Source organism: Acipenser ruthenus, chromosome 4 (assembly GCF_902713425.1).
Source record: "Acipenser ruthenus chromosome 4, fAciRut3.2 maternal haplotype, whole genome shotgun sequence".
NCBI classification, from domain to species: domain Eukaryota; kingdom Metazoa; phylum Chordata; class Actinopteri; order Acipenseriformes; family Acipenseridae; genus Acipenser; species Acipenser ruthenus.
The window spans coordinates 45,651,311-45,667,253 of NC_081192.1; the positions used below are offsets into that span (position 1 = coordinate 45,651,311).

General features: G+C 35.3%; 1 protein-coding gene across 1 annotated transcript in view; it reads right to left on the reverse strand.

Annotated features, from left to right (window-relative positions):
• Positions 1–1,557: 1,557 nt before the first annotated feature.
• LOC117399921 (phosphatidylserine synthase 1-like) overlaps positions 1,558–15,943 on the reverse strand; it is a 32,059-nt gene continuing 17,673 nt past the window's right edge. Inside the window, exons 8-13 of the mRNA XM_033999375.3 lie at positions 13,768–13,880; positions 12,892–12,957; positions 11,906–12,005; positions 11,511–11,579; positions 10,971–11,037; positions 1,558–4,602 (exon numbers count right to left, since the gene is read on the reverse strand). Coding sequence (XP_033855266.1) covers positions 4,493–4,602; positions 10,971–11,037; positions 11,511–11,579; positions 11,906–12,005; positions 12,892–12,957; positions 13,768–13,880 — 525 coding nt within the window. The 3' untranslated portion in view covers positions 1,558–4,492. The remainder of the gene's footprint in view (positions 4,603–10,970; positions 11,038–11,510; positions 11,580–11,905; positions 12,006–12,891; positions 12,958–13,767; positions 13,881–15,943) is intronic.

Sequence of the window (15,943 nt, forward strand, 5' to 3'; positions counted from 1 at the left end):
TGTGGCTGGAGCCCAATTAATCAATAATTGCTGATTATTAAATTAGGGCTCCAGCCACATTCTCACATGTTTTCCTGGCAGGGAGGAATTTTACCCCCTCCCTGCCAGTCCCAACCACGTTCATAAAGACGGGGCAGTCCCCCGTCACATACATTAATAGAGCTCATGTGCACGTCTTCAACATCCAGACGTGTCTTCCTTATTCAGTAGAGGTTCAATTCGGAAAGCATTTTCCCACCCGTAATTCTCTGCCTGTTCACATGTACAGCTGTATACTCCCTGCTAGTGAAACCACGACTCATGTCCTAACTCCAATTATTGAGTTGTGCTGCTTTTCTTATTTTCCATTTTATTTTGGTGCAAATTTAGTACTCTTGAAGTGAAGGCCAATTGCACTGCCTGCAGTAAGGCACAGCTCACAGCACTGCCAGTGAACCTCAATCCTGAACTGGACACACCCTGTCATTTAGCCCTGACCCTCTCTCAGGCAGAAGATTACTCAGTTGACCTTGAGCCAACACATTTTTTTTTCACCTGATAGTATAACCTTTTAGGGACTAAAAAATCAGCTTAAAAAAATCATAGTGACAGACTTTCAGAAGGCACTAGCAAAGACATTTTTCATTAAAGCATTACAGCATTTTGAAGTAGTCGAGTCATTGCTGAATATAGGACCATATTTTCAATTAGTTTATTGTGTCAGAAATCTGCATGTCAGAGCACTTGTGCGCCTACATTAAACACCCTCATTGAGGCTGGCATTTCCTCCAGTGCAAAATGTACCCCCCCCCCCGGATTTTCATATAGTATTAAAATATATATATATATATATATATATATATATATATATATATATATATATATATATATATATATATATATTACTTAAAGGGCATGGCATCACACCAGTATGAATGTCTCAGTGACAAGTATAGGCGCCTCTGGAACTGATTCAATCTTTACATTAACTGGGCATGCTTCTAATCAGGCAGCAAATTACGTCTTTGGGATCCTGTCCAATTCTTCAGTGCAACACCAAGCTCTCTGATATAATGTGAGGGTTACAATGTTGACAAACATGAAGTCTTAGAAGGTCTCAAAAATGTTCTATGAGGTTATGGTTTTGCTGGCCAATCCATCACTTCTATAGTCTCCTACTCAGGGTAATCCATGACAATACTGGCAGTATGACTACGGCATTACCTTGCAGCAGAACAAACTCAGGGCTGATTGCACCAGCAGATGGTCTTATATAGGGTCCAAGACTTTCTGTGCATCATAGAGCTGTAAACCCGTCCCTTGGAAGCACATTAAGATCCGTGAAACCCCCAATGCAGAAGGACGTCTACGTAGTGAATGCCTTACCAGCTTTCTTGGTGGTATGTCCATGGTGTTATTTATGCTGATTTCATAATTGCTGCATTCATTTTTTTGGGGTAGTGTAGTTCAAGGATTGTGTGAGCAAAAAGTTAGAGAAGGAGCAGGGCATTTTGGTGCCGTATTTGTGCAAGTGGGGAAACAGTTAAACAACCTTATGTCAAAATACCCAGATCAGGGTTAGGTGTTTGGCTATTTTATTTAAGTTTGATACAGTACATATTAATAAATGATCTGATATGCAAGTAAATAAATCAAATTGCTGCAGTAAACAGATGAACATAAAATAAAACTGCCAATAGAACAGATGTGGACAGGGTTATTTTCGTAGGTTTATTTTAGTCATTCATTTTCTAGTATCACAAACTTGTTTGCATTTTCCTGAGAGAAGTCAGTCACAGTTATACTGTATACATATATAAAGCTCCACATAATGTTATAGCCAGTTATTCACTATATGGCATTCTTTTACATACAGCTATCTGTATTACAACAGTATGCGTTTTTTGTTTTGTTTTCTGAATTCAACACACAGCATACAAACACATGTACAAGTGCTTATGGAACAGTTCTATTCGAAAATCAACACAACAGCAAATACTGTTCCTTGGGCTCAATAAATTCACCCTTTACAAACCTGATGTTAACATTTAAAACTAAGTTTGGGGTTTTTTTTACCCTCTGTCAGCATCAAATGTATCCACTGGCAACAGTTTTATGTGCACAGATGGATTAGGTAGCTTGTACATGTTTTCCATGGCCTTACATCAACTGCTTCTCCCGAGTTTCTAAGAGTATACCCAGTCAATACAGCATGGATACATTTTTTGATTATCAGAATCTTTTACTTACTGTAAAAGTACCTTATGAACAACCAGATCCTGCCTAAAACTATCGACTAACCTCTTCCAAATACTGCAGAGAACTATAATACAAAACCATACGTCACTGGCACAGGCCCTGTAAAATGCTGCCGTTTTGATGAAGTATTAAGGAAACTGGAGTGTAGACATGCCAACACCAGTCACATTCATTCAACAGGGTCATACCATCAGTAATCCATTTTTTTACATTCATTTTCTGATTAACACATTTTCTCACTTTTCCGAGCTAATTCTTACATATACAGTACGTTATACTGACCTAAATCTTACCCAAAGTAACATGCAAAGGATAAAACAGAGTGGACATGGACAGATCTTTTACAAATACACACTGGATGTCACAAAACATCTACAGCCACACAACACTTGCATATATGGTAGTAATAGTACGCTTTCAATATTTTACAGATCATGCAAAGAACCAGTTGAATTGCATCTGTTAACTGCAATGGTGATTTAATATAAAACAGGACTGAAATCCCAACTGCAGCTCTAAACCCCATCAATATGTACACAGCTATGGACAGTTACTTGTTGAGGAAAGCAACCAGACAATCTGACCCATACCAAACTGGAGGTTAATGAAGTTTATAGGCAACAAGTTCTGCCTTGAAAACACAGATGAGGAATGTGTCTTGCTGAACTCAAGTCCTAATTTAAACTTGAACTCCCTCATAAATGACTCGCTTTTAAAAAAAAAAAAAAAAAATCCAGTTGAGTTTCAAAGCTTTTGTTTAATGAATTGCGTATATGAAAAAAATGTAGATAACTTTTCACCACCATATTACCTATACTTTGAATAATGTATGTTTGGGGCTCCCGTTCTCCACAAACATGTATTGCACTATATATTTACTTCAGATCCTACTCAAAGAAATGTTACTCACAGTATACGGATTACAAAAAAGCTGTGAAAACGTAAACCTGACGGTATCCACATTAATATATATATTTTTTTACATATTTAAACAATCTTTGCAAACAGAAATACAAAGATATGTATTTTAATTTAAATACACATTTTTAGGGGAATGTCATTATTGCCTATCTACAGTATGTCTATTTTAATAATTTATAATTAAGTCGTGTAATACACACAATTAGTATTTATTTATTTAATGCGATTCCTCAGGTAAACTGCACAATATTTAAAGTGCTCTCTATAGTTCTACGGTGATATGCATGTTAATTAAAGAAGTACGGCTTGGAGTGACTATAATGAACCCATACAGATAATACATACATAAAGTTTTCATCATAGCTTTTATATTTGGATTCTTAATGGTGTACCATAGTGAGCCAACATAATGAATATAGATAGATGTTGTAGATATACCTCAATCCCTCTTTTTTGTTGATATATCAGAGTTTTCATTTGCACGGGACACCGTTAGACAGTCTTGGTGGAGTTTTTTGTTTTTTTTATATATAGTAACTGGTGGTAGCAAGTCCTGGTGTAGGGGTTGATTTAATAAAATCAGCCATTTCCCCTGTTTTGGATTAGCCAATCAAAAGAGGGTTAATTCATTCAGAGGTTAAACCAATATAATGGAATGTTTAATGGAAAATATAATAAACATTTGAACAAGAAAATGGAGCTGGCAAGTCATCCATCTTACAATATAGTAACTGGCTTTACAAGTAACATCAAAAAAAAAATTCACCTCAGTGACTCAAGCTCATAGAAAGCATCTGTCTGTACACAAAGCTATAAAGTAACAGGCAAAAAAAACAGTGGAGTGGTTAGTTAAAAAGTGCAAAAGCGTGTGCTTTACCATGATTTGTCTAAAGAGAAACAAAAAAATAATAAAACCAGACCAGTCGCAACTGTGTCAAAGTAGCTGCTTGATCAAAGCATTCTGCCCATAAAGCATCATCTCCCAATTTATAAAAGCGGCTTTGCTGCTTAAAAACAAACAAACAAACAAACAAACCAAAACAAAACATGCGCACACACACACACACACACTTATTGATTAGATAATTAGAGGTGATCGCAGGAAACCCAACACATTGTAACAGAACAGAATGGTGAGTTTAAGAGCGAGCGATGATCTGAAATCGATTGAAGTTTCCAGCCCTTGGCTTCTGTTTTTTTTTTTCTTTCTTTAAATCAAGTCTCATTTCCATGTGTACACTGCTAACTGTACTCCAAAAAACGTGTCCCGAGCCCTCTTCAGCCCTTCTCTACGTCTAGGCACAGTCCGGCATTCTCTTCACATTGTGTCCTCTTATTTCTTGCCACTCACTCCATTGGTTGCTTTGGCCTTGGAAGATCCTTTTCTCCGTCTTGATGTGCTGTGCTCAGTGGAGTGTGAAGCAATTACCGAGTCACGTTCATCTACAGAAATCAAAGTACATTATAAATCATGTGTGAGAAATCAACCAATCACCGTTAAGGATTTTGCCAAAAAATTTAGTACATCTTATCCTGTGTAATGAGGTCATCCGGTTCATGGAACATACAGAATAGTTCTAAAGTTTAAATAAACAGCACTTAGGGATAGATGTACTAAGATGGGCCAGTCACAGTGCAAACATACCGCGTTTGTATTTTCCTTATGACAATTCGTAAAGTGCACATTTTGTTTTATGTACTAAGAAAAAATATATGTTAATGAAGAGAGCCGCAATATACTAATTTAAATATTATTTGTGTCATCTTAGCGAGATCTGAAGTGAGAGTTAAGCAACATTTTTTCAAATAAAATAGCAGCAGATGAGTTGTGGTTTGCTGCAGCAGAGGGTGCCTGAAGGAGAACATCTATACATGGGTGCAAGAATCAAAATAACATTGTTTTTGTTAGATGTAAATGTCATCTGTACAATTCATTCATTTTAAATACAGTTTTATATATATATATATATATATATATATATATATATATATATATATATATATATATATATAAAATGAAAGGCATTTCCCATCAGATTCTATAGTGGGGCCCCCACCTTCACCCCAAAAAAGCTTTTCATAAATCATACAGTAGCCCCTCGCTAAACCGGACATGTTTGTCCGGATAAGGAGGTGTCGGGTTTAAAAACAATACAATAAAATTGCACACACATGTATTTACAGTTCCCGATGTATTTTAAATATAAATCACTGCGCTGAAATAACACTAAATATGTTTTGGGTAGGCTACACATTATGTAAAAATATAAATCTGTACAGTAGGCCTATACAGTACAGTAGTAGAATCAAATGAATACCTAGCACACTTTTTTGTACGTTAGCTTACTGGTAACATAAAATAAATCATGCTGCTGCATTGTACACATTGGAATAAAAGATAATTTTAAATTGAAATTAAATGATTTTAGGGTTTAGCCTATTTAAATTATTATTATTTTTAACTTGGTCTACTTAGATCATGGTCCTATACAGATGCTCAGAATGAGCTGGAGGGTTTAGTGGCACGTTTGCAGTCAATTGCTCCCCAAACACTGGAAAAAAACAGAAATGTCAGCAACAATTGCGACTGTTTAAAACGTGCTTTCAAAAGTTCTTAACAAATTGATGTAATCTCCGCCCCCGTTTTGCAAATTTATGCAGGAACACCCATAATTACATATTCATCTAAGGTTGAACTGCAAAGAAAAACTGCTGCCGCAAAGCATTCCTTAAAGTCGCTAACAGCATTGCGCTGGTTTAGTATATTTCACCCTAGACTTCTGACTCGTTTGCAACTGGTGTGCAACTATTGCGACAGGCGCAGCACTTTAGTACATCTATCCCTTAATGTTAAATATTAGTTACTGAGTACAATATCACTTTCTGTGATTTATAATGAGTCAATACCTCGTGTACAGTTGCTCTTATTTTTCCCAGATTTAATGTAAATCGTGTTTTTTTTCCTAAATTTAACAGAATTTTTTTTTCAGATTTAGCTTAATACATAAATGTTAACAAACATTCTTAGAAGTTTTGAAATGTGTAAATTTTTTTGGTATTGTAGTATGCAGAGGAGGCGGGGAAGCAGAGACATTGGCTCCGGCAGTGTAAGGGCAGCTCTGCAGCATACAATGCCAAATCAAGCGCTTCAATGAGCTCATTTAGCTTCAGATTTAGCTGGCAAAATAAATATTTCTTTTGTGAAAACCCAGATTTATTTTTCAGATTTAGATGCGTAACGATAATGTTTTTCAGATTTATCTGTTAGGTAAATGTTGAAATCGCCAAGTGTAAAAAAAGATTTAAAAGACTGGTATTAAATGTTGAATTTACAATACATGTTTTCGACATTCATAAATTACATCTGAAAGTACAATTTTGTTAACATTTAAGGTACTTTGCTAAATCTGGTCATTGTGGTTAAATCAAGGGAAAAAAACGTGATTTACATTAAATCCAGAAAACAAACACCTGTTAAACCATGAAGTGTCAGTCGTGGGTTGGGGGGGAATGCAGAAAAAGATGCACACGTAGATGAATGAAACAAACAGTGCTTAGAATCCTGTCTCGTTGTCATGGAAACAATCTACTGTTAGTATATACCAGCATTAAGAAAAAAAGTGTGTCTGTGTTCATATGTTTAAAACTACGATATAGCATATAGTGTAAACTCATAAAGTACCAAAATACACATCCCTTGAGTTTATTAGCCTGTGTGTTAACAACTGATCATTTGGTATCTGATAGATGGGGCGTAAAATTCTGGGCATGTGCTTTTCAGGAACGCATGAACAGAAAAGCTAGCGTGACCATGTGTGGTTCACGTGTAAAAAAATCGGTAGATCTACAGATTAACCGGTAAATGTGTAGATTTACCAGCTCAGTGTTCAATCTATAATATAAGTAAGGAGATGGTAGAAAATCTCTTTTACTACTCCATGATCACTGTATGGCAACAATTCACAATACAAAATAATGTTTTGCCGGCAAAATGACATAGCACACCAATTCTCACTGAAATGCAAAACGTGCTTTTTTTCCTAAACAAGTTAAACTGAATAATACTAAATCACACTTAGTAGAGGCATGAGTTTTGTTGAAGATATTTCATTATTACCATACCTAATGTTTGCCCTATTGGACATTTTAACATAAAGCGAAACACAAGGGGGATAAAATCGTTCGAAATAAAACCCGAAATCTCTAATCATGTCTGTATACAGGACAAAACATTAATACATGGTCTCTGCTAAATACATACATTATTATTTATTAATAATAATAATAATAATAATAATAATAATAATAATAATAATAATAATAATAATAATAATAATAATGTAATACATTGACCACTGAGCTGGTAAATCTACACATTTACCGGTTAATCTATAGATCTACTGATTTTACACATGAACTGTAACATACACACACATTTTATGTATGTATGTATATACAGTGTGTGTGTGTGTCATTATATATATATATATATATATATATATATATATATATATATATATATATATATATATATATATAGTGAGACAGCAGGGAGGGGGTTAATTCCTCCCTATAGGAAAACATGTGCGTAAGGCACATTTTGGTTTTGTGTAATTGTTTAATTGGTGTTTAATTGTTTTTATTGTTTAATCATTACCTGCACCTGGCTATTATTGAAAATTATAGCCAGGTGCAGGGTTTATAAGGAGAGCAGTCAGTCTGCTCTGGGCGGCTGCTGAAGAGGGCAGAGGCCCGATTGTGCTGGTGTGTGGGTACAGCCGTAATTTGAAAAAGAAAAAGGTAGAGTGAAGTCTTTTTGTGTGTGTGTGCTGTTTTATTTGTTTGTTTGTTTTTGTTACAGGTAAACAGCTTAGCTGTCCTGTTTTTAGTTAGGGTCCTGTTTTGTTTAGTTATTGCTCAAAGAGAGCTAGGTGTTTGTTTTGTTTATTTTTGTGTTTTCATTAAAAATAGCGCAACCGCGCTTTCAAAATCCATTTGTGTGTGTTGGGTCAGTGTTTTAAAAGGGGCAACGAACCGCGGTGAGGGCGATTCTTTCACTATATATATATATAGACACTCACACACACGTACTGCTGTACAAAAGTCTTAGACACATTCAGGACTTTTTAGGACAATATATAGATGTTATGAGCATCAACAATTTACTTAAAGCCTCCACTAGTGTTCTGCTATTATAACAACTTTGACTGTTATTAATACAGCTTAGTTTAGGTGAGAAGAAACCAAGCTTGTCATTTAGCAATCTTTAATTCACATTAATCAGAATCTTCAAAAACTTGTTGGGATCACGACTCAGAGTAAACTATACATGAGCATTCAAGTTTGGCGGTGCATATCCTCAAGTGGTGTTGGAAAATTGATGGTATACTGATAAGAGCAAGGTACAAACACATTTTAATCCACCATGCTATCTCCAGTGGTGCAAGACTTTAGTCAAAACTTCATCTTACAAAAAGAAAATGATCCAAAACACTCAGCTGGAATAATCAAAACTTATTTGCAAAAGAAAGTGGAAGCTGGAGTCCTTCAACGCACGGAATGGCCCCGTCAAAGCCCAGACCTCAATATCATTGAAGCTGAATGGGGCTACTTGGACAAAGAAAGTAAAAAAGAATCCCAGCAAAGTTTTAGTTTCCTTATGCATCAGAGTAGAAAAATGCAAAACATCTAAGACTTTTGCACAGCACACACACGCACACACACTGCTGCCAACATAGAAAGGTAGATTTGTTGTTTCATTTCAAGATAATCTCCTTTTGTAGGCACAATTGCCTGGAATTAATAACTATTTTTGATATAAGGACATATCTGAACTAATCTTTTGGATTAATTCTTGAACAAGCAGGATGCAGCACAGCATGTGGACTTTTGGCTGGAGAAATTCCTGAAACATCTTACACGGGGGGGTTAATGAGCCGAGAATCGGGGGACTTTAGCTGAACCTAACACCAAGGGTCTGTACAAGATAATAATTAGATTGGGGCCCGAGATAAGGATTTATTGAGGAAGCAAAAGTTGGAGACGACCGAAGGAAGTCATAAATTAGATAATGAAGTCATCCCATGCAGGGTGAGTCAATCGTAGTCCAAAAACAACGGAAGACAGTTGTAGGGGAAATTTACAGGTCTTTGTGCGAAAATCCTATAAGAACTGGCAACTTGCAGCAAGAACTTTGAATTGGTTCTGAATTGGTTTCACAGTTGGTCTGACCTGGTTTCTGAGTCTCACGTGGCTCATAAGAGACGATAGCGTTAAGCTTTATACCTCTTGACTGCAAGAAGATTCTGTACCCTGCAATAAATGAACGTCAAAGAAAGCTCCGTGTACAGGACTCCTGCTGATAGGAAAAGAGACGTCTGCGAGTCAGTTTATCTACGCGTCGAAACGAACCATTCCCGGCTCGGATACAAGCTTCTGTTCCCAGTCGTAACCACAGATAACGAGACTGTGTCTGCCTGCGAGGCGAAGCATTCAAAGAAGAAAACACACAGCATAACGAGACTGTGTCCGCCTTTGGGCGAAGTATTTAAAGAAGTAAACACACAAGACGTGTGTGAAACCCCCACTTGGGTTTTGAAGATAAAGGAGCCCAACTTGGGTTTGAAGAATTGCGGAAACAAAAGTGAGAATATAACTACAACGGAAGATTTATTCAGCAGACTTTTGGGGTCTTCAAGGAACCGTTGAGTATAATTCCCTTACCTTTCCCTTGTGGAACTAGAGTAATTAATGATAATTTCAACACATAGAAATTGATAAAATAGTTATCTTAAATTGCGCTTTTAATGCACGTATGAAAAACCTCAGAGTTTGAACCTTGTTAAAAAGTAACTAAGCTGATTAACTCATATTGTCATATGAAGTGTTGCAAAAGTATACTTGTGTAATTGTTAGTAAACAATTGTAGTCCAGCCGTAGCTGCGATATGTTATTAGAAGAATTGTAACTGTGAAATTGGTTTTGCATTTCAATAATAAGTGCTTGTGTTTCACGAGTTATTTTGCCTGTGAGCAGTAAGCTCAGGGCCACTGTCTGTGTAGTTGAGCTGAGGGAACTGTCTGCAGTGTAACGTCATCACCTGCCGGCAGATCCGCGCAGCCTGTATTGAGATTGAGACAGACGAGTTGATGTACTGTGTTAGAATGAGATGTTGCACCTATACTGAATGTTAGGAGAGCAATAGGATTCTACTTGTACTGTACTTTAATTGCATGATTGAAAAATAACATATATAGAAGCAAATACATTCAAAAGAATAGGTGTTGACTTGTGCTGCATTGATATGTATGTGAACTGTTACCTCATGATGATTTTCTAAGTTTTTCCTTTCTGTACCCTTATTATTATTATTATTATTATTATTATTATTATTATTATTATTATTATTATTATTATTATCTAATAAACTGCTACAATATTTTAACCTACTTTGTTGTGGTTGAGGGTGTTTTGTGTGTTCATTGTAATTCCTCGATCTTATACACGTCATTAAATAAAATAATATTGATGAGGTCTTAATTAACGTGAATGAATATTCAGATTATTTAACAGATAACTAATAGATTGTCTGTGTTTAGTCAGTGATCTAATATGGTAATGGTTATATAGTATTCATTCAAGTTGATTAACACATGTTAATTAAAACTATTAATTATACTAAGTTAATTAATTGTTTAAATTAATTATTAAACAAACTAATGTAATTCGCCCCACACTTCTCACCGAAGCCTAGGTTATAACAGTGGGTTCATTCCCAGTGCATTACATGTAGCTTGGTTTGTCAAACATACCTTTTAAATTATCATACTGGTAACAAGGCGAATCAAGGAAGCTACTGTCTTCACTCTCAGAATATGTCTGTAAAAGAAAATGGGAATGCAAGTCTTTACTGATAAGGTACATATTTAGAAATGTTCATATACAATTCTCTTTACTTTCAAAGCACATGTGTCATGGGCACATATAGCCAAATTCTCAAAACTATTTACTCTAAACCACCAGCAATAAACAACTTGTTTAATGTCCGGCTGGGACTTGGAATTTGCCCAGAAGAAAATTGTGCTAACAACAACAACAACTCCTCTGAGTAAACCGTTTTGAGAATCAAGCCCATAATCTTTAATAGGGGTATGCAGGTTCTCAGATTTCCTGAATAATTCCCTTACTTTAGAGACAAAAGGCATATTTGGAAAATGCCAGTATCTGCCCACGCTTTATCTTTAACCATGGTGTGTGTTTCCAAAGCTATTTTCAAACAGCTCTGAACACCGCACTTAGATCAACTCTGTACATGGAGTCGTAATCATTGAGAAACTAGCTTCTTCACTTACCTGTGGCCTCTGTCCAGTGTATTCTGCGTACCAAACCATCACATACAAACAGAGGAATGTAATCAAGGCCTGGAAGAAAAAAAAAAAAAAAAAAAAAACAGAATAAACTATATTTATTAAATAGTTTAAAAGCAATTAATGTTAATTATCATCCTAAGAATGGCTTAAAAAAGTACTAAAACAGCAAAGACTATGATTATTCAATGCTTGCTTTGGTGCTTTTTATAAGCTGCTGTAAGAATTTCAAATGTTATCCTTGGGTTGGTACAAACATCTGAATGGTTCTCAGCAACTAAAAACTCAACCAAGCTCCTACAATACTTCCTTATTCATGTATTCATTCCTTATTCATTACTAATAATAATTATTATTATAAAGCAGAAAGCATGACTTACCACGCACACAAGCCAAAGGATTACGTAAAGGACCTGAGTTTTGGAGAACAGATCTTGCCCAAATTTAATGCAGATAAGAGCTTCCAAGAAAGCAATGGCACTGTAGAGGTGAAGGACAGTAACTGAATACAAATGACGATAGACAACAGGAAACTAAAATCCCTTGATTCAACAACATTATATCAAACAACAAACTAGCCCATTACACATTCGCAATTTCTTACAGTAGTAAATTTTGAGATAATGTTGAAACTGCCTTTGATAAGGGTCACCGTGCTTGAAACGCTATTAAATACCCATTAGTACAGTAGTCAGATGGAGTAAAGTACCTTTTTATTAACATGGACATTCGTGAATGGCTTAGCTGTAGCCAATTTGTATAAACAATGTGTGTGTACAAAGCAGTACTGCAGCTGAAAATCTTCACTTATACAAAAGGAAGCTCAGACAGCCAAGCTTGCACTTTGGAATTGAAATCCTGAAGAGATTATGTTCACAGGCTTAGAATTTATTTTTCACTAAAATCCCTGGCTGTCTGGGAACATTAGGGGTTTAACACTTACACTGTTGTACAATATTTAGTAAGCTGTGTCAATTTAAATAAACTTAGGTCACCAGTCCTTTCTTTTTCACCCAATCTGTATTCTGCCAGCATTCGTATGAGAGAGCCATTGAGGTTTTATAGGGAAAGAGTTGCCAATAACATCTAAAGGCGTTTAACTTGATGGGAGCGAACTCTACATAAATGTTGTTGCCAAGCAGTCTTTACCGTCTAGAATTACTTGACATACCGAGGAAAGTAGGAGTTTCTATCAGAGTATTAGAAGACATTTGCTTGGAAAAGATACATCTCTAAATTTGTTTCAGCCTAGTGCCACATAATACAAAGTGACTATAAAACAAAGTTTGCTGTTATAATATGTAGAAAATTAATACAATGAATGCATTACAAGGTTTAAAAGGGCTGTATAATAATATACACTTACCCAAACACCCAGCACTGCGTTCCAACTCTTTTACACTGTGTATCAGTGAGATAGGCATAATACTGCCTGAAATGAAAATTAATTAATTAATTAATTAATTAATTAATTAATTAATTAATTAATAAATAAATAAATAAAAACAAACATCTGTCAAACTAAGACATGGTTATATTTAATTTAAAATTAAGATTTCCTTAAATGTGTTGTATACCAAATTTAGGTTTCTTTTTTGATAGAAAATGATAGTAAGAATATTCTTGTAATTTTAGCTGTCTAACAGTCATGAGCTTTTCTTACAAGCTTTGAAGCACAGCTATAAAAAAGCCGGTCTTTCTTCCTGCAGCAGCTGTTAAAGACTTTCCACTAAATCTTTTAGCGTGTTGAAGACACAGAGGTATAAATGTTTAATATGGAATTCAAAGTTAGAACTCTGCTAAATGACAAATACAGTAGCTTGTACTTCGATGTTAACTCTTGTAATACACAAATATCAAGATTAAGCTTTTAAATAATGTATTAATGTCTTGCAGTTAGTATAGTTACCTTTGATAGATAATAAACATTGTATTGTTTTAAAATACAACTACACTTAAAACCCATATGATTGGGAACATTGTTTTGAACAAGTACTTCAAAATACTTCTGAATTAATCATTTATTTATTTATAGGAAGTGTATAACCTAGGAGATCCTGCTATAATATTATTTGAAATATATTAAGTATTAATATAAAAAACATAGGTAGTCCAACTAATCATTACAACATTTAAATAGGTTACACAAGTGGATCACATGACTAAGAATTATTTCACATTCAAATAGTCTTAGGTCTGCAGTGCAATTTAAACAGCAAAATGATTCACAAGTATATCTTACCGTACGGTGGGGGCTGTAATGATGCCAATGAATAGAATTCTGCACCAGCTCAGTGCATGACAGGCCTGGAACACTAAGATATGCTTCAGGAAAAATGTATTCAACTCTGTCAGCTGAAAAATAACCAAAATTGATTTGTCAGAAACAGATAATATCTGTAAGTCATCCAAGAAAAAAAAAAAGAAAAGAACAATATTTTTCCAATTCATATTAACCTTCAAAAAGAACAGCATTCATTTGTTTTAATTATTATATTCCACAAGGTGTTCTGTTGAAGGTTGGAGGTGGTCAAGAATTGTAAAAAAAAAAAAAAAATTATATATTATATATTATAATATATATATACATATATAAAAGAAATATACATAAACACACACACAGTATACGGTGTATCCCCACCCATGTATACATTACAGTAAATGCCTGAATATTGGCACATCTGATTTACTGGTAAATGTCGACATTTACCAAGTAAAGCGGTAAATGTCCGAAATAAGCATGATACCGTTTTACTTCAGACATTTACCGGTAAATCTCAAGAATAACCACTTGCCTTTACCAATAAGATTAACAGATAAATGTCTGAAAAGCAATACATCTTTCTTTATAATTCTGTACATTCGGCCCTCTCTCCAGTCATTATTTATGTGATGTAGCATACACATTCCACGCACTATAGGAACTGCGTGACTAAAACACTGACGCTAAAAAGCAGTATACATTGACCATGGAATTGCAAAGAAGTGCAAATCCTGTTTGTGACGTAACCTCGCGCAACTTTCTACTATAACTGAAGGCCGTGCCAAGCAATCCTTTACTGACAAGCTTTGACCAAATAGGGGGGAAAAAAGCATACAGTACAAGGCATTTAAAGACCTCTTCATGCAGTGACATCATTTATTCAACGTTTCAGATTATTGCCATTTGACTCATAAAAAGTGCTTTATAGACAAGTTATTTTATAAGAAAGGTTATAAAAAAATCCTGAAGCTACTACAAAAAACAAACAAAAAAAAAAAACTTGGTTCCACGAATTTGTAAACAAGGCTAATTCTTAAAACAGCTTGCTGCAAGACCGATATACTACATAACGATGTTCCACAAGTCCCGGTGGACAGCACTGAGAAATGTGTTGAACTCATGGACTACCGACATACTGATTCATCAATAACAATAAGAACAAAATGTATTAGATTATAACACATTCTACTGGCAAGCGCCTTGCACTGTCACTGCGGGATTCAGATTCAGGTATTTATTATTATTATTATTATTATTATTATTATTATTATTATTATTATTATTATTATAATAACAATAGTGGGAAACACGGTGAGTAGGGTAGCCTGATTTACTACCAATATTTTAATAATGTACTGTACTAAACATTTTGACTGGATAATTTTTAAATCATTAACCTAAAGTGCTGGTATTTTATCTCTGTTAGCAGACTATAATGATCAGATTTTCTGAAGCTACGGTTCTGTAGGAAAACTTCGGATAAGACGTGTGACTGCAGCAGCAGTTGCATAGACCACCCCTAGTCTCTGTCGCTTTGGAGAAAAACCATCTGCTAAATTAATAATATTATTATTATTTATTTCTTAGCAGACGCCCTTATCCAGGGTGACTTACAGTCGTAAACAAAAATACATTAAAACAACAACAACAATAATTAGTGCTGGGACAAATGTCCAAACTAATATTTTTTGACGTATTCGGATACAAAAATCAGGTGTTCGTATTTGCTACAAATCACAAAAGATACCTTTCACTTATTTACCACCTCACCAGAATTTGCGCGACAGTTTAAAAAAAATGGCAAATGATTTATGATTTCCACTACATGGAGTAGATGTTAAAACTTCATGCTAATTTTAGACTCGGCTCTTGCCAAGATAAGCACCAACTAAGATGTAGCTTTACAGTAATGTGATCCATCTGCGTTTCCATCCATCTGATGATGTAGATATCCTTCTGGCTGGTGTTGATGGGATGAAGGGATCAGCTTATTTTGCCTCTCTGATGCATCAGCACACACAACGGCTGCGATGCTGGTTCCAGGGATCAACCACAGTGCGGTCTCCCCAGTGCCTCAGCATGACAACCGCCTGGAATAAGCCGAGTAGGGTACATCTCTGGGGTCTTCAAGTGGGCACCTTCTATCCTTGGTGTT